This window comes from Miscanthus floridulus, chromosome 12 (genome assembly GCF_019320115.1).
Source record: "Miscanthus floridulus cultivar M001 chromosome 12, ASM1932011v1, whole genome shotgun sequence".
In the NCBI taxonomy this organism is placed as follows: domain Eukaryota; kingdom Viridiplantae; phylum Streptophyta; class Magnoliopsida; order Poales; family Poaceae; genus Miscanthus; species Miscanthus floridulus.
Genome location: NC_089591.1, coordinates 49,605,831 through 49,628,634, shown reverse-complemented (window position 1 = coordinate 49,628,634; position 22,804 = coordinate 49,605,831). Strand labels below are relative to the sequence as shown.

The window sequence follows — 22,804 nt, the reverse complement described above, 5'->3', positions numbered from 1 at the left end:
GGGTTTTCTGAATTTTTACATTTTAGCCCTTTTTTTTAAGTTTCTCACATACCTCTGACGGAAAGAATTTAGAAAATAAATCCTTAGCTCGGCGCCGAGCTCGCCGCTAGAGTGACTGGCACTGAGCCTTTATTACCTATAGGCCCCGCGCCTCTCTTGCTCTCTTGCTCTCCCTCTCTCGCCCTAGCAGAGCAGAGCCGCCCTCGAGCTCCGAAATATGGGCTTCGAAACAAAAGGCACACCTAGAGAAGGTAAGAGAAAGTGCTGGCACACATGAGGTTACATGCTTTGACCACGCCACAGGGATTTATCAGGTCGAGCATAGGAGCGGTACAACGTCCGACGACGAGGTCCGAGAGTCAAGGATACATGTGGTTGTCTTCCAAGATTCTCAAGTGCACTTGTCGTAAACCAAGGCAGTACCACTTTCTATGTTCTCATTTGGTGGCAGCAGTTAGGCATCGTAACTATAATATCGAGAGGAGGATACCTCACGAGTTCAGTGTCGATACGCTTGTGCACACATGGAGCTCCCGCTTCGTGCCTTTTTTCGGGGCCCTGGAGAGTGGCCTTTATATAATGGGCCGAAGTACATTGCGGATCCAGCTTACCGTTGAAACAAGCGTGGATCAAGGCAGAGGACGAGGCACAGAATGGTTATGGATCAGATACCCAGAAGAATGAGGCGTGGGAGAGGAACTCCATTTGTTACTGACCCCGAGCAGTACGAGTGCGGCAAGTGCGGTAGACTCATAATTCACGAAGTTGCCATTGACAGATTAGTGAGGTGCGACTATTGATTGATTTTATTATTTTATATTTGTCGTATTTATTTAATTAATTATGCACGTCTCTATTTATGCTTGTATTTGTGTCAATTACTTATTCATTTCTAAGTTTATATTTCATTGTATATTGAAATTCTAATTCATTCACTTTTTTCTAAGATGGAGCAATTCCACCTGCTCGACTCGACGTACGAGGCGACCCACCGAGGACGTCTTATAGCGTTGGGGCAGGTAATAATCTATAAGTTTTGTTCAAAATTTGTTGAGCGTACATATGTTCATGAAGTAACAGGAGACTATGTTTTATTTGATGCAGGACCTTTCGCTCCTTCGTCCTAGAACCCACAGTGGGTTCTTGGACATGCGGTACGACGACAGGTACACTCCTTTCCTGCAAAGAGCTGGCCCGGATGTCATCTCTTTTTAGGTTCGTCGTGGGTTGCCCAAATTCAACTTAGTGGCCATAACTGCGTTGGTTGATGAAAGCATCTAGGCCTCTAGATGGGTTTCAGTGATTAATGACAATACAAGATTACCATAACTAACGTGTGTTTTGCAGAGGCAATTAAGTTAGGTCATGGTAATAGAGATCAATTGGGCAATCAAGGTGGTCATGCCCCTACGATGGAAATCGTTTCGGTTTTCAAAGGATGAACGACGAGGTTAAGGATGACTAGTTCTAAGTGTCGATTGGAGTTGGAGTGACACTTAGAGTAGTTTAGGACTTTGTTTTTCCTTTGGCCGTACTATTAAGGGGGGTATGGATGGGTAATTTGACCTAGATGAGTCTAGTGAGTTAGGTGTGATGCACACTTGTTAAAACTAGCACTAGGTAGCTCCACAACAGCCCTATGATCCTATGGAGCAAACTTCATTCATATATGTTCGAGAGTTGGAAGTGAATGGAGGGTCAAATGCTGACCGGACGCTGGCCGCAGGGTCCAGTCAGTACATTTGATCAAGGAGATTGCGTTCGGTGCGACCGGACGCTGGAGTGGTCAAGTGACTGAACGCTGAGTGGCAGTGTCTGGTTGACTCCAGTAAGGTTTTAGAGAAGGAAATCTACGATTGAACGCATCCGGTCAATACTGACTGGATCCTGAGGATCCAGCGTCCGATCGAGTACAGTAAGCATCCAGTGAGGGTTTAATACGATCGGACATGTCCGGTCAGTGGTGATCGGACCCTGCTAGCGTCCGATCAACACTTAACACTAGTGTGCGGGTTGAACTGACCGGAGCGTTCGGTCAACATGACTAGAGCGTCCGGCACCCCGCATGGCTCATAACGGTTCGTTTTTCAGGCTGCCTTATAAATAGAAACTCCACTCATGTGTGGAGTCACTTTTGTCTATTCTAACAGCTGAGAAACACATTTGTGAGTGCCAAGAAGGGCAAGGTTCTAGTAAGGTGATTGAGATTTGAGAATCCAAGAGAGTAGCTTCATTAGTGAATCAAGAGTAGCAAAGTGTGCATCCACCGTTCTCATTAGGCTTCGCGTGGTCAAGTGAGAGTTCGTGCTTGTTACTCTTGGTGATTGCCATCACCTAGACGGCTTGATGGTGATTAGAAGCTTGGTGATCACTCGGTGGAGCTTAGGGGTGACCCAACTCAAGTTGTGAGCGGTTTTGGGTGATTCGCCGCGATGGAGTATCGAAGAATCAACCCGTAGAGAGCACTTGATCCTTGCGCGGATCAAGAGGGAGCTACATCCTTGCGTGGGTGCTCTAACGAGGACTAGTGGGGAGTGGTGACTCTCCGATACATCGGTAAAACATCGCCGCGTTCCTCTTTCTTAATTTACTCTGAGCATTTACTTTGAGCATTTACTTTGAGTAATTTAATACTTGTTCTTACATTCATAGAATTGCTATGCTAGAGTAAGTTTGGAACATAGGTTGCAAGTTCTTTGTGTGTTAGATTATTAGAAACACTTTTCTAGACATAAGGGGTTAATTGGGCTAACCGTATGATTTAATTATTGCAAAAAAAATTTAGAATTAGTCCAATTCACCCTCCCTCTTGGGCATCTTGATCCTTTTAGTTGACATGTATTAAATTGAATCATTGCCTCCATTCATAGCCATTTGTTCATGCAATTGACTTTTTGACATGTAATATTGCTTTATCTTAAATATAGGTGGTGGCCGGAGACTCACAGCTTCCACCTACCTTTTGGGGAGATGACACTCACGCTCCAGGACTATCAGAAGATGTTAGGCCTAAGGATTTACGGTAACCCAGTCATCGGGTAGTGCAGGTCAGAGGGTTGGAGAGCACGAGTGGAGACCTTCCTTGGGCGTGAGCTTGGCGAGCAAGTGGCTCACACTTCTGGAGTTCCCATCTCCTAGCTACAGGAAGAGTTTGCACAGTGCCCCGAGGAGGCAGATGAAGAGATAGTTGGGTACTACTACAGGATGTGGATCCTACACCTATTTGCCTGCATTCTCTTTCTCGACGCCACGGGTGACAGTGCGTCCTGGATGTGGATCCACTGCCTCAATGACTAGGACCAGGCGGGTCACTACAGTTGGGGCTCTATAGTCTTGTATTTTCTATATCGGCAGCTGTGCGAGGGGTATCATCGATCTTTGTCCAATCTGTCACTTGGTGGATTTGTGTACCTGTTATAGTTGTGGATGTGGGCTCATCTTCCAGTTGGCCGTCCTGAGGTTCTGGCTCGTCGTGAGTGGTTTCAAGGTCAGCCTCCAAGTCGACAGCCGACGTGGGCGTACCTTTGGGACCAGGCTAGGGTTCCGTACGCAAGGTTAGACCGAGCGTACATTGAGTTCACAAACAAGCTAGACACGCTGACGGCGTCTAGTGTAAGTAAATTTTATTTCCCATGCTGGTTTGAAAAGGATTAGTATACCATCTAACATCTTGTTTGGACATGTTGCAGGTGGAGTGGGAGCCGTACGGTGGAGAGGACACACTTCCTTTTCAGTTGAGCAACGTTTGTGGGGTCGACGACGACTTCTATAGGATGAGGTGCCCTCTAATCTGCTTCTATACTGTCGAGTTCCACCTGCCAGATAGGGTTGCACGCTAATTTGGAGTGAGACAGCTTTGGCCTACGGCTCTGTTCTCGACTGGCATTGACTTACACAAGTAAGTGTTTTAATATTTCAAATGTCTCGTGATGGTTCATTTCTATTAATATGGTGACATGTACACGGATTCAAGTAATGATGACATACATGCAGGTTGGATCATCAGAAGAATAAGAAGATTTTTGATTGGGAGAGGCACCACCAGTCCTTCATTGAGGAATGGGAGGAGATGCACGACAACGTGGACGACAACAATGAGCCGCACACGAACCGTGAGTTCTGGCGGTACCAAGCTTGGTACCAGCGTGCAACACGTTGCAGGCTAAGGGTACAGTGGACAGAAGCTGACTACACCGACATTGAGTCCTTCGATGATGAAGACACGACGTACGACCAGTCGACTCGTGCAGGAAGGCAAGTGGAAGTAGGACCGATCTTGGACAGAGTGGTAAGCTAATTGCCTTATTTTTCTACGTTAAGTTGCATAACAATACATTAGGTGTTCTTGGACCGACATTAGGAGTTATCTATTGTAGTTAGTGCCACCTTCAAGCCGTATCACCCTTATAATACGTTACATTCTTGTACAAAAGAAAACAAAACATATTGCTATATGTTCAGAAGTATTATTACTGAGAACTTTGTTGCAGGGCAATACACTCAAATGCTCAGTTGAAGAGATTGAGCGTGTTCGGCCGAGAGTCAATGACGACTATATACTTGGCTTCCTGGACGTAAGATTAAAAATATTCTTTCAAACATATCATTAATACGTTAGATTCTTTTAGTTAACATAGTTTTGTACAACAGAGGCTATCACATCGTCTACGTCGTGTAGCTGGTCATTATGGTTGCAGGATAGACACGACGCAAGATGTGTATGTTTCTTCCGCGGTAGAGGAGGCTTGGGTTCCTCTAGCCAAGCAGCTACAGGGGACAGGGACGAGAACGAGGAAGACGACGACGGCGACGATGTGGACAAGAGGCATGAGGAGCTTGGCCCCTCTTAGCTCCATGACGCTCCCTCGACGTCTCGACTCATCCTACACTGCCTCTAGGTACTAGGCGACGCCGTCCGCATGACCCTTACACTCTAGGTACGAGCGCTCTCGGTCACAAGGGTAAATGCAAGAGTAGGAGGCGGTGAGGGATGTGGTAGTTATTAGTATGCACTATTATGGATTTTGTATGGACATTGTGGACTATTTGGACTATGTAGGACATATTATGTTGGTTGTGATGTTCGTTGTGGTTGCATTTTGCTCCTTGGATGATTAAATGTTTGGAATATATAATGATGTCTCTGTTTGTAACTGTGGATGCTCCTAAAATAAGGAAAACTCTTGTGAATTTTTTTGTGAAACAATAATCATACTACACTGCTAAAAAGACACAAATGTAGTACACAGATTAACTATAAATATATTAGAACGTGTATAATCCAAACGTATCGTACATACGCTTTGTAGATGAATCTAGGGTTACCAAGCAACAGTGAATGATTCTATGCTTTTCAGACAATAAAAATAGACTTTTCAGATACAAGGACATCAGTGATTTATCACATCACTGACATAGTACTGGCATGCAAGGAAGCACAACTCTACTCTATCTTCACCATCCATCTTATGACTGTTTGATCCAATGGCTGAGGTGAAGAGGCACACGGATCGCTGACATGGCACATTGAGAGGCCTCCATTCCTCCTCAACCTATAAATAACCACTCACTCTATCTCATTCACACACACAACAAGAAAGAAGAACACTCCTCAGCATTTTCTTTTGTTGCAGTACCATTGTCTGGAGGGTCATCCACAGGGAGAGAAAAGGGGAAGGGAACTACAATTAGGTGGGAGGGTCCTCTTGGTCCTGATTTCTTTGAGGAAGCTCTTTATGAGAGGTTTCTAGTTGAGAGCAAAAATGATTTTACCAAAGAGGCACCACTGAGAGGATACGATGAAAGGAAAGAAGAGTGGCCAAAATGCATGCATGGTGAGGACTGCCTAGTGCAGATGTTCACCGAGGGAATAGATAGAGGTCGTCGTTTCTTCAAATGCCCGTGAGCATGGGTAATTGCTATTACTATTTGTTCCGTGCAATTACTTACCTCTTCTTCAGTTCATCAAAAAACTTAGCTTGACCATCATAACATTCCCACCTGCATTTTCTAGTGCTCTGTTCAAATGGAAAATTATATCATATATGTCTTAGCAAAAGAAATAAAATACGATTTCATGTTTACCATAAAAATAACCAACCTCATCATACTCAACCATATGGCCGCAATAATGGCCTATTTCAAGCTCTGAAGGGATTAGGCCATAGTTGGATTTAACACCACATTCGCACATGATAGGAGGTGCTTTGTAAATTACCCTTTCTTTCTTCTTTTCCTTAATCTTTCGTGGTTCTTTCGGCCATTGGTTCTTAGGACCATACAACTACTCCTTAAAATGACACTTCGCTATTGAAAACACCTAAATAAGTAGACATTAGTACATGAACACATATAGCTCAACATTTTAACACATACACTTTGCATTTACTTCATGCTTATTTGGACACATAAACTCCAACGTATTCTTAGGGTTTATCACAGCTCGATCTCCACAATCGCACAGAGAAGGTTCCTCGAGTCGTCTAACTATGGCTAGGTGCTTCTTCTTAGCCGTCATTGGTGAAGGGTTAGAGGGGTGGGACCCACCGCTTGAAGTGCTCACATGGATGTCTCCCTCTAAACCAATCATCGAAAAGAAGGTACCTAGAATCAAACTTGTCTGCACCGTTGATCTACTGAAAGAAAAAACACCTCTCATGGTCCTACACAACGAGATTCCAACAAAATATTAGTAGCATACTTACACAAATAAAGAAAAAAAGATAGTGCAAACAATTTCTTACATTAAAACGACTGCATGTGTAGAAGCAACGCGCCGCTGTGTCCAGATGTTTCGATTGAAAAACATAGGCGAGGAAACCACAGTCGCAGTTAGGGATAGGGAGGTCAGGAGGGACGGGGGCATCTTTGCTAGACGTGTCGGGGTATAATTCTCGAGGACGACCCCGTTTTCGCTAAAACCCCTCCCGAAATATTTCTTGCATCTAACAAAACAGATGTAATTTAACAAACATAAATCAAAACATCACAAATAAATATCAATAAGAACCATAACTACAATACAACCAATTTCGTTCTAAGAACCGAAAGCAGTTAACATTTAACCCTAAACCTAGGGTTTCCTGTTTGATGCACAACAATGAACCCATAACATAACTACATGCACCTAGGTTTGCTAGCTTTTTTTACGCATTGGCATCATCCTACGGTTGTATAATATATATATTGAGGGATAGAATGGAACCCTAAGTGATGACGATTATTACGTTCAAAAATCCGACTAATATATACCGAATCGATGCGAAAAACTAGGAGAGGAGCGATGATACCTTGCTCTCAAAGATCTATGGATCAAATCAAAGTTTCCAAGGTCTAATATGCCGATTCATGAGGTAGGGTGAAGTGGGGAGAGAAAAACCCGAGAGGAAGGAGAAAGAAGAGAAAGAACGCTCGGGCAGGAAGGTTGGGCCAGGGTTAAATGGCATGGAGCTCGACGCCAAGATCTACGGCGCCGAGCTCAGCGCCAGAGTGACTGGCGTCGAGCTCCCTGCCATGCCATCTACCGAGCCCAGGAGCTCGACGCCAGCATTGATGGCGTCGAGCTAAGAGTCCATTATCCGAATTCTTTCCGTCAGGGATCTATTTATGAGAAACTTTAAAAAAGGGCTAAAATGTAAAAAATTCGGTCGGGTTTCACTGACTGAGAGTGCAGCGCGAACCGTGAACGGTCACAGAAGTACTGCGGACGAGTGAAAAAGTTGCCAACTTCTTGAGATACGCAACTTTTGTTTTTGCTATTTGTACATTCGTGGTCGTTTAAAAAAATAATTTTTTTTAATTTAAACATAGTTTTTTCTTGACAAGATGATTTCAAATAAAAAAGTTACCAACTATAAAGTTTCATAAATATTTGGGATCTAAAACTTTTATTTTGGTTGTTTCTCCATCCGAGGTCGGTTGAAAAATCCAAATTTTAAATTTAAGAAATTCAAACATAGTTTTCCTAGATAAAATTATTTCAAATAAAAAAGTTGTCAGCTACAGAGTTTCGCAACTTTTCGAGATCTACAACTTTTATTTTGGTCATTTATTCATTCGACGTAGTGGTATTAACATTGTTCATAAAATTTACATATCTCTCTTGTAGTTTCATAAACTATAAGAGAGATGTAAAATTTATAAACAGCGTTACTATCACTTTATCGAATGAAGAAACGACCAAAATAAAAGTTGTAGATCTTTATGAGTTCTACAATTTTTATGTTCATGACTTTTTCAGCCTAAACCATTTAATGTTTTAAAATAACGTTTGAAGTTGTCATTTTTTTAAATTCAAAATTCAAATTGATAAAACACAGTCACGTGAAAAAGATGAACAAAATAATAGCCTTAAAAATACAATAAATTGATAGAGCATGATTTTAGAAAACTTTAGAAAAAATTCATCAAATTTAAAGTTAGTATGAGGGAGAAAGACTAGTTACAAGTTTTAGCCAAAGATTAAAAAGAGAAATAAGAGTTCTTCAACAATTTTGAAATTAAATTTCAAATAATATTTTAAAGTACTAAATGATTTCAAATAAAAAAGTTGTAAAAAACAAAGTTTCATAACTTTTCGAGATCTACAACTTTTATTTTGGTCATTTCTCCATTTAAAATCGTTTGAAAAAATTCAAATTTTATTACTTAATTTTTACTATCCGGCGTCTATTTATAGGGGTGGATAGATATAGAGCCGTTCCTACAAATCAAACCATTTATAGGGGCAGATGATAATACCAGCAGCCTCTACAAATAGATTTGTAAAGACGACTCGTTTGGACACTATTTGTTAGGGGGCGGCTCAAAAAAGGAGACATTGCTACACATGTTTTTTTAGCAGTGTTTATCGTTCATCATCGGTAGTTTCCTAAAATACTTCTAAGTTTGACAAGCAAAAATTCGATCAAGAAGCAACTCATATATAAAATATTAAATAAATACACATGCTCGGTCTCCGTGGGCTCTTTTTTTAATGAAGTACACCAACAATAGGAGCATTTTTTATATAAGAAAAAACTATAGCACGTAACACAAGTGTTGTTGTAGCTCAGTGGTTATGGCTGCCGCTTCTTGATTGATTGCTCCTTTGTTCTAATCCCCACGGTTCATGTTTTCTTTTGACTTTGATTCAATTACAACAAACAACGCATATTAATTAAAGGTAATAGTACACCACCTATCATAGATGACGTCGTAGCTCAGTGGTTGTGGCTGTTTCAAAACATAATAGCGGCCCAGGTTCGAGTCCCCTCGAGCTCGTTTTTTGGCAATCTTTGCGACTATTTGGGCACCATTTATAATGGGCCGCACGCTGCTGGGGCTCGCTAAACTGCTCTCCTGGGCCGGCCTCCACGCGTTGCTGGCGCTGGGGCTTCTCGTGCCTGGGTGGTGTGTGTGCGTGGCATTTTCTTTTTAATTTCTTTTTTTTTGTTAATTAAATCTTCATTTAGAAAACAAATTGTCAAGTATACGAACAATTATATACATACAAGCATAGATATACAAATATCTATATGTATATGCATATATACACAAATACGTTTGGCACGAATTGAGTTTGCACACTAAAAAACAAGATATGTGTGTATATATAAATATATTTTTATTTAGTTATTATTCTAATACCCAACTCAGCCACACATATATATTATAACATTTATTTATTGTTACTCATATACCGTACATGTGTATACTTGTATCTACTATTGAAATAATTAACAATAAATAATATTTATAATTTTTATATACATCTTGATTTCTTTGACTTGTCAGTTACTAGAATGATATATGATTATGGACATGATTAAAGACATTGATCAACACCTACGGTGTTACTAGACCCGTTTGGGTAGTTGGACCCGCATGCCACCTTGAACAACCATGTTAATAAAATCAATAAAATAATTTGTGACACACCATCCTTGCAAATTACTCTTTATGACATGGCAAATATTGTCATAATATACAATTGGACTAGCATTAAGACATTTTTTTGTGACATGCATTTACTTATGTCACTAAGTTCGGATGCCTCTAGAAAAGTTGTCATAAACTAGTTGATTTAGTGACTTTTTGACCTATTGTCATGCCATAAACGTCATAAACTGACACATTTCTTGTAGTGGGTCCCGATTCATCTGTCATAGATAGACCACGAAAGATTGCGTTACAACTGGTCCACCTCTCAAGGAAATGAATCAGTTGAGAAAGCTGGAGATGACATTTGGGACAAACACCACCTTGAAACTGATCATGGCCAAGATAATTCTCTGGACCAAGAGGTTCCTCAGGCTGCTGAACGAACCTCTGATAAATCAAATAAATCAAGAGGGACAGAGAGTGCACGCGAAATCTGATCTTGCTCATCCAGTGGGAAGAAATTGCTATTGGTGAACGGATTGGCCTGGGTAAAGTTGATTTATTATTTGATTATTTATGAAAATGATTTCCTAATCATACTACTATTTCATTGACTGTGGGAAATGATTTCTTTGATCCTTTTTCCTTAAAAACATATTTCATGTTTTTTAAATTCAATTCGACCTGTTATGTTCCAGGATCGTTAATTTGGAGAAGTTTATAGAGGAGAATGGCATGGAACAGTAAGTTTTTTAGGCAACAAATTCCTTGCTTATTTTTTGAGTCAGCAACTTCTAAATGTGCTATGGAAAAAATTATTGAAGTAAAACCAACCCTTTTGGTACACTGATCTTTTTTTTGTGAACATTTTGGTATACTGATCTAATGATGTGAAGAAATGTTAATTTGGATAATATCACAACATTATATGTGCCAACACTGAAATACAATACCTCTTTACTTGCCAATCTTACAGAAAACTAGTAATGAGAAAAAAAACAAGTTAATAAAAGGGAATGAGCCAATGAAATACTTCATCTTCTTGGTGGATTTTCTCCATTTATACCATGAAACGGTTAATCTTGTAACGAAAAGGAGAATACTTTATTTGTAGACTTGAACTGCACCTACATTTTCTGTCTGCTGCTTTATGTTTTCCCGACAACTTTAGGTGACTTCATATATCTTAGTGACAGGCATTAGCATCATTTGGACTAACAGGTTTTAGAACATTTTTGGCGTCAGTAGCTCTTATTTTTGAAAAAAAAACAATGATCCATCCATTGTTGCATTATGTTTTATGAAGTTCTAGCTATTCCATTTGTTATTGTCACTGTATTTCTTTTCTTTTGCTTTGTTCATTGCTACCAAGTTGTTTACAGCATCACAAATTTGTTTGTCTATAGGAAGTTGCACTCAAGAAGTTCTTGCAACAGGATATTTCGAGTGATGCTCTGGAAGAGTTTAGAACTGAGGTATACTCCTCTCTCTATATGCCAAGCCATCCACTGACATAAATGGACTGAAATAAAGAAATTTGGCTTTGTTAATCGTGCATTCTTTGTATTTTCCTGCGACACTTGAAAATTACTGTAAATTTTGTTAGAAAAGTTATTGCTGCATTTTTTTTCTTGAACACACAGGAGAACTTTGGCTTGTAGCTGATAGATAAGCGGTATGAAATACACAATCTTTTCTGATGCTTCATTTTGACTACTGTTTCTTAATTAACATGCAAATTCCAGATGTTTATGTATCAAGGTTTTAGTGATTATGCCAGCAGCCCCAACAACCATTTCGTAATTTGAAAACTTTACTCCCTTTTTTAGCCCCTAAGCTTCTGTTCTTACGTCAGCCCAAGATGGAGATTGGAGAAAATACTAGTGCCGTTTGGTTGAGCGCCGGCAACGGACACGTCCAGGCCACCCATTACCCACCTTATCCACCGAAGAAACTCCCGTCCTACAGGTAGATCAGCGGACCAAACATGCGTGATCCGCCCAGTCTCACTTCCAGAGCCATCAGAGCAGCACCTGAACGACCATGGCCTCGCCGCTGCTCAGGCCACACTCTCACGTCGTCGCCGCCGCCGCCCTGCACTCCGTGAGGAGAGCCGACCGCCATGGCCGCTGCCCCGCGACAGTACACGTATCGTTCTCTTTCAAATTCCATGCATGTTCGGACTTCGGACTGTTTCCGGTTGCTTCAAGCTTCACTTTTATGCATGCTGTTTCTCTGCAGCAGCTCGGCAGGTTCCATGACCACGGGTGCAGCAGGTCCGGCCGTTCTAAGGTACAGTACATGACCTCTTGTCCTCCTGAAACGAAAAATATGAAGAAATGTCCATGTTCACGAAAATTCGAGGCAAACCAATAGCTAGCGTTGCATAAAAAATGGCGTGCTTCGTGCTGACAGATGGTAAGGATGCGAAAGCATATGAATAAACAGAGTGCTGTGTCACTGCTACTGCCCATATGCTTCTATGCAGGCCCTTTCTGAAATCTGAAGAAAACGACTAACCCAGTCCAATACTATGTTGTGTTACATTAGCGTTGCTACCATAGTACCCATGACCATGAGACCACATAAATCCAGTTAGCTGCATCGATAGATGGTTCGGTAATGTTCAGATGTATGGATCTTGCTGTGTTGCATGCGTTGCAGAGATCCGGTTCAGTGAAGGTGAGCGCCTTCCCGTCGCTGGACGTGGTGCCGCTGATGGTGACGATGGTGGAGCACGTGGACATGTCGCGGGACTACGTCGTGACCAAGTCCATCTGGCATCTCAGCGACGCAGCTCTCAAGAGCGTTTGTGAGTAGTCCTCCCACCGTCGTCTCGATCAGCACATGAGCTCCTCCGTCCTGCTTTGATCTGAAACCACTGACCGTTAATTTCCCTCTCGATCGATCGCGCGCAGATACCTTCTACGCCATGTTCACGGTGTGGGGCGTCTGCTTCTTTGCGTCCATGAAGGCAAGCTAGCACGCATTACTAACATACACCATGCATGTGATTCCAATGTTCAAACCACCACCAAGCATTGGCCTTGTTCGTTTCGTTGAAATTTAGCTTATGCTGATTTGTTGTCAGAGAAAAACATTGTTGGATCGTTGAAAAGTATTGCCGGAGTAGTGCGGCATGACACATCTTTGCTTGTGTGTTAAATCAAAACAGGATCCCTTCTACGACAGCGACACGTACAGGAGCGCGGGTGGAGATGGAACCGTGCACTGGTACTACGATAGGGTAAGCACGCACCTTTGCACAGTGTCTGTTATGTGCCTTCCTTTTCTTTCTTAGGCCGGCTGCATGAAGAATCAAAGCAGTTAGCCTAGCCACAGATAACTGTACTGATCAATATCCTGTGCAATGTTCATTGGCATGCAGCAAGAGGACCTGGAGGCGTCTGCGAGGGAGGAGCTGCTGCGGGAGGAGCTGCTCGAGGAGATTGAGCAGAGGGTTGGGGGCCTCAGAGAGCTGGAGGAAGTAGTCACAAAGTGATTATACGGGTGAATGGGATGGATATGGGCTACTAATCAGTTCTCCATCTGAACTTCATGAGCAAATAAGTTCAGACTTCTTTACTGTCCTGCTCAAACCTGTTCTGTATGACTGTATATGCCCCAAACGTACGCCTGGATGAACTGCAGTGCAATAGTTTTTTTTTTTAATTATTAGTCAGGCAGGAGAGCTGCTGATTATACTAATAAAGAAGGGGCTCAGACTGGGCAACACATTTTAGTTCAGATAACGAAGGATTGGGTACGATTTCATATGGATCCCTTTCTGCTTTACAGTTCGGCCAAGATCGGAGTACAACTGTGCTGTGCAACAGATGAGTCTTGAAGAAAAAGATGAATTGCTAAGGCGTACATGGCAAACTAGAACTGTAGTTGTACAGCATCGATCGCCGCTCGGCACAGACAGTTCAGAGGCGTACATACATTACACATGCACCGTCTGGCGTCTACAGCCTGCAGGCCTCGCCGGCAGGCTACGCGTACGCAAGCAGCGGAGAGTCTTTAATAAAAAAAAAAGTCAAAAGTTGTGCGAAAGTCTTTAGTTAGCTTATTTTTTTATTGAGCGCGCAGAGGAGCAGCTGACGAACGGGTTCTTGGACACGCCGGTGGAGTGCGCGCTGCCTGGGATGAGCAAGCACATGCGTCTCAAGGACTTCCCAAGCCTCATCCGCTCCACGGACCCCGACGAGTTCATGGTCCACTACGCCATTAGGGTGACGGGTCAGATAGCCGGCGCGGACGCCGTCGTCCTCAACACCTTCGACGAGCTCGAGCAGGACGCACTCAACGCCATGCGCGCCGTGATCCCACCTCCCGCGTCCATCAACACCATCGGCCCGCTCGCCCTCCTCGCCGAGCAGATCGTGCCCAGGGGCGGCCAGCTCGACTCGCTGGGCTCCAACCTTTGGAAGGAGGACGTCTCCTGCTTCCGCTGGCTCGACGGCAGGAAGCCCAGGTCCGTGGTGTTCGTGAACTACGGCAGCGTCACGGTGATGACCAACGCGGAGCTGGTGGAGTTCGCGTGGGGCCTGGCCAACAGCGGCCACGACTTCCTGTGGATCATCCGGCCGGACCTCGTGAGCGGCGACGCCGCCGTGCTGCCTCCGGAGTTCCAGGAGGCGATCAAAGGGCGCGGCCTGCTGGCGAGCTGGTGCCCGCAGGACGCGGTGCTGCGTCACGAGGCGGTGGGCGTGTTCCTGACGCACTCTGGATGGAACTCGACGCTGGAGAGCCTCTGCACCGGGGTGCCGATGCTGTGCTGGCCTTTCTTCGCGGAGCAGCAGACCAACTGCCGGTACAAGTGCACGGAGTGGGGCGTGCGCGTGGAGATCGGCCACGACGTGCGGCGGGAGGCCGTGGAGGACGAGGGAATCGACCAAATTATAAGAACGTAAGTATAAAAATAATCATCGAAGTGATTAAATTTCTGTACTTAAGCTTTCATAATCCTGGTAGTCCGGAAATCACGAAAGATTTCAACCAACTCTCGACATACAAACCAAGGCCGTAGTGATTCAACATAATACATCATTCGTTACAACATTTCACAAGTGGCATTCGGATTACATCCATCAGAGTTCAAATAAAATATTACAAACTAAGTTCAAATTTTTGCGGAAGCAACATATTTTAGTACATAACTTTATAGTTTCAAATACATTGTCAGATCTTAGTCATATCCCACAAAAGCATCTTCAGGTACGAGAACTAGGAGATACCATGCCCAACGGTCTAGTCTTCATTCCCAGCTGGAAGAAGGCAATACTTGCAGCAACCAAAGTAGAACTGGTCATCTGCAACAGGTAGGAGATAAACCCTGAGTACGAGAAGGTACTCAGCTAGACTTACCCGTCAAAACCAGAAATAAAAGACACCAAGGGTCATGCAAGGCTTATGAGTTGGGCTAGCTGGACACAATTGCATAAAAGAACTTATGAATGTAGTAACCAATTTAAACTTCACATCAAGTTTATCATCATTTACCTATCCACTAGATTGGCACCTGTACTAGAGCACTCACTTATTAGGAGCAAACAATATTAACCATAGCAGGTATAATAAGGCTGTCATCATCATATCATCATTTCTGAACCATTATGTTATTTAGTGTATCTACTTTAGAGATAAGACCGTCAAGTTCTTACTAACCGGAAGAGACGGCGACTCGAATCGAATTACAACTCAGCTGAGGGGGTATTCCTAACTCTCACCCTAGCATACTTTGCAAGGGTAGCCGTGGGTCACCTTTGGAACAACTTATGAACCAAATTCGCAAGTTCGATCAGCGTCAGCACTCTCAGGGATTACCCTTCTACCAGGACGATCAGGACTTTTAAATCACCTGCCCTTGGACTCACGCCTACAGCTCCCTTCCGAGGCGTACTTTATACTTATCGACTCTCGGCCTGAGGTGAGCTACTCGGCTTCGTGGTCGGTCTTTGGACACGGCCAACTAAGAGAGAGGCATGCGTTCAACATAAACAGAAAAGGCTCCAAGATTCAGTCCTTAAGCGACACAGACAGAGTCACTACAAACCGGTAAGCCTCCACCCGGTCTTTATTTCAAATTAAGATAGGTTCTTTTCTACGATAGCAAATATAGCCAACCGTGCCATATGTATATCCCTATATCTCGCAGGTGACAGGAAATCACCTGACTTCTACCGCGTTTAAGCAGGGCTAAGCACTACACGAGCCTGAGCTACATAGGATTCAGGATATCAATATCTAGACAAGGATTGGATAACCAATGCAGCAAGTGTTTGTATCCAACACCTAAACTTAATGCAACAATATATATATATGTAACAATAATACTTTAACTGCATTTCAGAAATTAGGAGGCTTAATATGCTCCGGGGCTTGCCTTTCACAAAGTTGTATGGACGGTGATCCGGGCACTCAACGTCGACCTCGTCTGGCACTTCTCCCGAGGGCTGCACCTCCTGAACCTCCGGTGTTGGCTGCTGCTGCTCGCTCGGTTCCTTAAATTCCAGTAGTGTCACACCTTCCGATACACCTATTGCATGCCGATGCACAAGATAAATATCATGGATGCATAAGGAATGACATAATGCTCTGAATCACAGTAAGTGTTTAACGAAAACATCACTGGACACTCGTTTACCGATTAAGAATAGCTCTATTCAAATCACTTTAAAACATGTATCTAACTTAACTTGAAGAACAAGATCAACTTACCTAACTTGCATAACCTAAGATAAAGATGCCCATCTTCAGTTAAAGGCCTAACACCTAGGAACATTACCACAAGCTTAGGAATAGTAAAGGCATACTTAAATCAACAGTTAAAGTTTCATATGCAAACGAGCAGTTTCTTAATTTAATCACAACAAGAGTTCTACAATTTTAAATGACTTGCAAGAGGACATTCTGGAAAGCTTATGAAATTTTCTACAAATCATTTATAAACATCAAAGCATGATTCTTACGTTAATCGAATCAAATTCAAGTAAACCTAGAATCTATCCAGAAATGGTAGGTTTACTAAATTAAATATTTAGTGATGATGCAAAAGCATAATTGGACCAAACCAAGTTTACCAACTTGTGGTGCATATCAGAGGAACATCAGAAAGTATAGTGCCAACTTCTAAATAAATTATTTAATGTCCTTTTCTAATTTATTTAGTTAATTAGGTGATTAAAGCAACATATAGTAAAACTATACAGAAAAATCTACAAAAATTACAGTAGCTACCTCATGCTTCACATAGACTACCATAAAACTTTCAAAGCAATTGGTCAAGCAGAACTTGCTGTATCAAAAATAATAGATGGCAGGGCTATTTCTAACATAATTAGGAAACTCTATTTAAAAGTGTCAAGCAATAGATTTCACATTTTTCCTAGTATCATTCTAGCATAAGAATAGCACTCACCAAATTTTATCTTTACTGGATCTATAAAAAAATTATAAAAATTCACACAAGATCCATCCATGCAAACAAGAGAATTACCTAACTCCTACATACAATGTCCAAAATGTATGAAAATTTAACTACAAGCTATTCATGATATGAGCAGTACACCATAAAAATTTCATGCTATTTGGAGCCACAAAAAAAAAGATATAATTACCCCTATTTCCCACATAATTAAAAGAGATAATTAGCAACTCCATTTTTCATAATAGAACATGGCATAAATTATATTTTTAATATAAACTAGACATTACCAGGAACTCAACAAAATTGGAACCACATTATTAGGATCTACCAACTAAGAGATACACATTTTTGAATATGTACTCAAATATGTGAAAAAGAATAAACAACATAAAATAGAAAACCTAACCACTACAGCTGGGCCGGGCCGGAAGAACACGGCGGCCCACGACGCACGCGCGTCAGCGCTCAGCGCGGCCCAGAAACAGCGCGGCCCACGCCGGCTCCCGCCTGCGCTTGACGACTGATGAGCGGGTCCTGTAAGACAGCGAGACAGACAGGGGAGGAAGGAAGGACGACGGCGTAGCTCGTCGCCGGTGGCAGCTCCGACGAGGCCATCGGTGCCAACGTGTTTGCCTCACCCATGCGCACCTAGGGATACCATCTATTGTAGCGATTCCAGCGGCTAGAGGGAGTGGCGACGGCCATGGCGGCGCACGGCCACGGGTTGGCCGGCTCCGGTGAGGTCCGACCCCGTAGGACGCGGCTAAGCTCGGTACGAGCTTCCGGAGTTCGCTACCAAGCTAACTAAGCAAAGAGGAGGGGATGGGAAGACCTCGGTGGCAGTTGACCGCGTGGAGCGCCAACTTCGGCGAGGTCCCGTCATGGCGGCAGTGGTGGAAACGGCGAATACGCCCTTACCAAGCCCCAATCGACATGGCTGAGAGGTGGAGGAGGTGGAGAAGAACACGGCGAAGCTATGGACGAACTGGCCGACGCGTTTTTGCAGTGGCGAGCGTGCAAGGCGATGGCAAAGCTCGGTCGACAATGGTGGAGCTGCTGCGGCTCTGTCGCTGCGCGCGGTGGAGGCGAAGGAGATGTAAATGGAGCTGACGACCAGGTCGGGCAGGCGCGCGGGATGTTCACGTCGTGGCCAGCTGTGCTAGGGCATCCGCGGCGCATGGCAGCGCGATCAGGAGACCGGCGACGCGCGGCGCACACGCGGCCGTCGGACTCTGACCCTGTCGAGCACTGTAGCTCGCCATTCAGTAACCCGATCAGGCCTGACAGTGCAACTTCGACGCGTTAAAACAGCTAAACCGTTGATCCATCGCAAAAACCGTGTACATGAAAATTGTAGGCCTACCTTCCATCTCCAACTTCTATTCAAGGATCATCATCTAATTCACCATGGATCATAAGTTACATCAAGCCAAAGTTGGCTCGATCCAACTAAAACTGTACTTATGACTTAGCAAAATTTATAAGTATGAAATCAGCAGGGAAATATGACTTGTGGGCCTTGTTTGAACATGTTCTAGCCATTTTCATGAGAGGGTCATATTGAGACTTTTGTTCCTTGATAAATTGGCTACAACTTTGGTAAAGGGTGCACAGCCATGAAAGATCTCTAGGTTGGACCTTTTAATCAGTCAAACAGAGTCACTCTAAGGGTCATTCTAAGTCAAACCTCCACTAGAGGGCAATTTAGTCATTTTGGTCCACATGAACAATGTCCCATCAATTTACCCTAAGTGTAGTTAAGGTGTATTAGACCATAATTAACCACTCTACACAAGTGCTACCCCAACTTCTAAGTATCACATGTGATGAAGCAACAAAACACTTTAATTTTACTCAAATGTTGCAATTTCATGTTTCACATGTTTCATGTCTTTGTTGTAATTTTAACTTGCTATATTCCTACCATGTTGCCATGTTTCAAGGTATGAGAAACTCATGTTGCATTCACATGTTGCACTACTATCATTTACAAGCAATCAAGTATGAAACAAATATAATTGAGAATGTTGCATATACATGTTTCAGTATAATGGTATGATGAGATAGATGATGCACATGTTTATGAAATGAAATACAATGTTGTAGGAGTCAAACACCTAGGGTGTTACAATACGGGAGGCCATGGGCGGGGAGAAAGGAAAGGAGATGCGTCGCCGCGCGGTGGAGTGGCGGGAGACCGCCGTGCGAGCGACGCAGCCCGGCGGGCGCTCGTACGCCAACCTGGAGAAGCTGGTGACGGACGTACTCCTCTCGGGTGGCAATGGCAAGAGTTGTTAATCCTCTTTGCTATTACCACTGCTCCATGTGCGTGCATACCCATGCCACGACGGCACGACCGTACCATTTGTTTTGGGATAAAGCTCAACTATAACATGCATCGTCTGAGGTTCTGAACCATCAAATGCACATGTGAGTGTGTACTCAAATAATGTTTGTACGTGTAGTTGTACTCTCTAGTATGTCATATGTATTATGCGCCCTCTTGTTGGCATTATTATTGTACTATTTGGGTATGGTGTCGAATGGGCAGAATAACTATGTATGGAACAACCGTACAAGGTGGGTGGACAGGACCTAGGCCAAATGGACCTTATTCTCTCCAGTTTAAAACCATAGGCACAAAATAAACGAGTTGATCCTTGTATGTGACACCTATCATTGTTCATTGTATTCTAGGCGATTTATTTATTTGTATGATGGTTTTATATTACGTTCTAGTGTATTTTATACGTCTACCTTGCTATCTTTTTCTGAAACCGTCAAACTTGATGTATTTTGACTGACACTTAGTCATACTACATGCAGTGTGTTCAACTAACTATGCAATCATATGTCAAAGTCATAATACCTTTTCAAAATCACCCATCATACACTTTGGTTTGTATTGTCTTGAGCTCTATCTCTTATGTATGGTTTTCTCATGTGACGGAGATCCGAACTCATTGTAATTGTAGTATAATCTTGATGGTGGTGTGATGCATTAATAATATCAAATGTAAAATATTTGACAAAAACCTCTATTTAATTTAATAATAAAATATATCAACAAAAAATAAGAAATACGTAGGTCACTGCTAGGTTCAAGCAACTAATCCCGCAATGAGGATCGTACTATCACTTCCGGATAGAGGATTAACCTGGCAGTGAGCATCATCCTATCGTTGCGAGTCTTTCTCGAGGCCTCACTTGCTCTATGTGACATTCGAACCCAACACCTCTCTCCTCGCGCGTAGGTACATTACCAACTCAACTGCACACTACTTTTGACAGAGTCATGTGCGCTCTCCTTTTGAATAGACTCGTGGGAGACCTTTAGTCCCGGGTAAAAGACCTTTAGTCCCGGTTGAAGACACCAACCGGGACTAAAAGGCCACCCTTTAGTCCCGGTTGGTGTTACCAACCGGAACTAAAAGTTGGTGAACTTTTACTCCGGGTTGGTGACATCAACCGGGACTAAAGATGACTTTTAGTCCCAGTTAGTATTACGAACCGGGACTAAAAGTCCTTTAGTCCCGAACGCAAAAAAATATCGAGACTAAAGGCTAAAATCGAAGTGGGTGAAATGTCTGTTTTCTAGTAGTGGGACATGAACTAGACAATTACTCATTGCCAATGACAGTGATGTCGGGTTTGAACCTGACAGTGATCCGTGGACATGAACTAGACAATGGTCCATGGACATGGACTAGTGAGACTAGTATAAATTCATTTTAACGTGAACAAGTAAATGTGTTTTAGTAGGTGATAGCTTTCATACGTACATGATGATAGTAAGGTTTGCTTTTATTATATTATAAGAGTATATAGATATATAGACCAAACTAAAGCATACACAAGGATGATAGGTCCGACCCACGTTGAAGTCCACTTCTCTTTTATTTTTGAGTGGGTAGATGTCCACCTCTCTGTGCTATGGAAATCAAATCAACGTGTTCATGCCATGGTTATATCCATCGCAAAAAGCTATTGAATTGCTCCAGTCTTTTCTCTCTTTTTTCTAAACCACTAGCTGATCTTCTTGATTTTATTTGCATCCACAATGTGGATTAACTATTAAATCATCTATTAAAGATACATTAATCACTAGGGAAACCCTTCTGTGGCTTCTAAAAAAGATTGTGATCAGTGGAAGGATGGTTAAATGAAGTACCACCGATCATGGCGACATGCATACTGTCAACATGGCTGCAAAGTTATATTTGCTGTTCCATTGGGTGCTTCGGATATGTGAGGCGGCCGCCGCCGGATCTCGGCTCCCCCCCGCTCCGCCCAGATCTACTCCGCCGTGGGACAGCTGGCCGCCGTGCCCCTGCCCGCTGAGGCGGCCGCCGCCGGATCTCGGCTTCCCCCCTGCAGATCCACTGCTTGCCATGGAGCCTGGGTCCTCTTCACGGCGCTCTTGGGCAGATGAGGTGGAAGAAGAGGAGCCCGCCGCTGCGGCCGGCCTCAACCCCAACGCGACGCCCTTCTTTGGCAGCACCGCGCGGACCGGACCCAACTTCCCCGGCATCAACCCCAACGCTGAGCCCTTCTCCCCTGCCTCTAGGAGCTACGGCGCGAGGCTCTCCTTCACCGACTCTGAGGCCTCTGACGGATCTGAGCCGGACTCGCCGCCGCCGGCGGGAAAGGGAAAGGAGCCCGCGCCGGCCGGGGGGCGCCGCCGACGCCGGCGAATCGCTGGTGAGTTTATGGCCGCCGCCCGTCGCGCCCACCCCCTGATGGAAGGTCCCCTGCTAACCTCTCGGGGCTAACGTGGCATGGATGACGCCCGCCGCCGAACTCGCTCAAGGGCCGCCCACCCGCCGCGTGCCTCCGGGGCTCTGGACGCTGATGGCTACTTCTAGGTCCAGAGCCGCCGACGATGGCGCCGGCGCACACCACCACGCCAACCGAGACCGGTGCCAACCCACCTCAACGGCAAATGCTTCAACTGCGGAAGCAGGCATCACCTTAGAACAGCCTGCTCTTCGCCCACCAGGTGCCTCAATTGCGGCAGCGAATGCCACCGGCAGCGTGACTGCCCCTTCCCTCCAATGACGGGCACCAAATCATCTGAAAGACGCTCCACGGAAGAGGCTGTGACTCCCAAATGCCGCAACTGTGGCAGCGCGTGCCATGGGTTGCGGGACTGTCCATTCCCCCCCTTAGGTGCCCGGAAGCGACGCCGGTCCTCCGACGGTGCTCCTCGCCGTGGCACGGCGAGGCACCGACCGACTAGGCAAGAACGGCCGGCGGCCTCCGACGACACGATCTCCGCCCGGTCGGTTTCCACCAGCAGGTCGACATCGGTCCCCCACTGCTGCGCTCCGCCGACTCTAGACACTTCAGTGCCAGAGCCGCCCCCTGCCCAGGAACCCATCACTGATGACAATATTCCAGGACGATCAGCAAGCGATGGAAGACGCCACTCCGGCCTCGTCGTCGTGCCTCGCTCCACGGAGCTGGAGGCCGCAGAGTGTGACCTCGGCCTGGCTCTGGTCGCCGTCATTG

The 22,804-nt window shown here is 44.2% G+C and overlaps 2 protein-coding genes and 1 long non-coding RNA gene across 6 annotated transcripts; 2 read left to right on the top strand and 1 right to left on the bottom strand.

The window, feature by feature from the left end:
* The first annotated feature begins 11,827 nt into the window (after nucleotides 1-11,827).
* Nucleotides 11,828-13,637, top strand: LOC136497219 (photosynthetic NDH subunit of subcomplex B 4, chloroplastic-like). 4 transcript variants are annotated; one of them, XM_066493008.1, is made up of 6 exons: nucleotides 11,828-12,009; nucleotides 12,106-12,153; nucleotides 12,526-12,673; nucleotides 12,780-12,835; nucleotides 13,037-13,108; nucleotides 13,250-13,637. In XM_066493008.1, exons 1-6 carry the CDS (start codon nucleotides 11,905-11,907, stop codon nucleotides 13,361-13,363), a joined length of 543 nt encoding a protein of 180 aa, XP_066349105.1. In that variant the 5' UTR covers nucleotides 11,828-11,904; the 3' UTR covers nucleotides 13,364-13,637. The 4 variants fall into 4 exon arrangements, with proteins under 4 accessions (XP_066349105.1, XP_066349107.1, XP_066349104.1 ...); XM_066493010.1 differs by having other exon boundaries at nucleotides 11,829-12,003; XM_066493007.1 differs by having other exon boundaries at nucleotides 11,830-12,009; nucleotides 12,103-12,153.
* Nucleotides 13,638-13,730: 93 nt separating this feature from the next.
* On the top strand, nucleotides 13,731-20,499 carry LOC136497220 ((R)-mandelonitrile beta-glucosyltransferase-like). Its single transcript, XM_066493011.1, has 3 exons — nucleotides 13,731-13,862; nucleotides 13,954-14,738; nucleotides 19,415-20,499. Exons 1-3 carry the CDS (start codon nucleotides 13,814-13,816, stop codon nucleotides 19,589-19,591), a joined length of 1,011 nt encoding a protein of 336 aa, XP_066349108.1. The 5' UTR covers nucleotides 13,731-13,813; the 3' UTR covers nucleotides 19,592-20,499.
* On the bottom strand, nucleotides 14,947-16,666 carry LOC136497221 (uncharacterized). Its single transcript, XR_010769253.1, has 3 exons — nucleotides 16,585-16,666; nucleotides 16,250-16,402; nucleotides 14,947-15,176 (listed from the first exon to the last, which is right to left on the bottom strand). It is a non-coding gene; the product is annotated as an uncharacterized lncRNA (long non-coding RNA).
* Nucleotides 20,500-22,804: the final 2,305 nt, after the last annotated feature.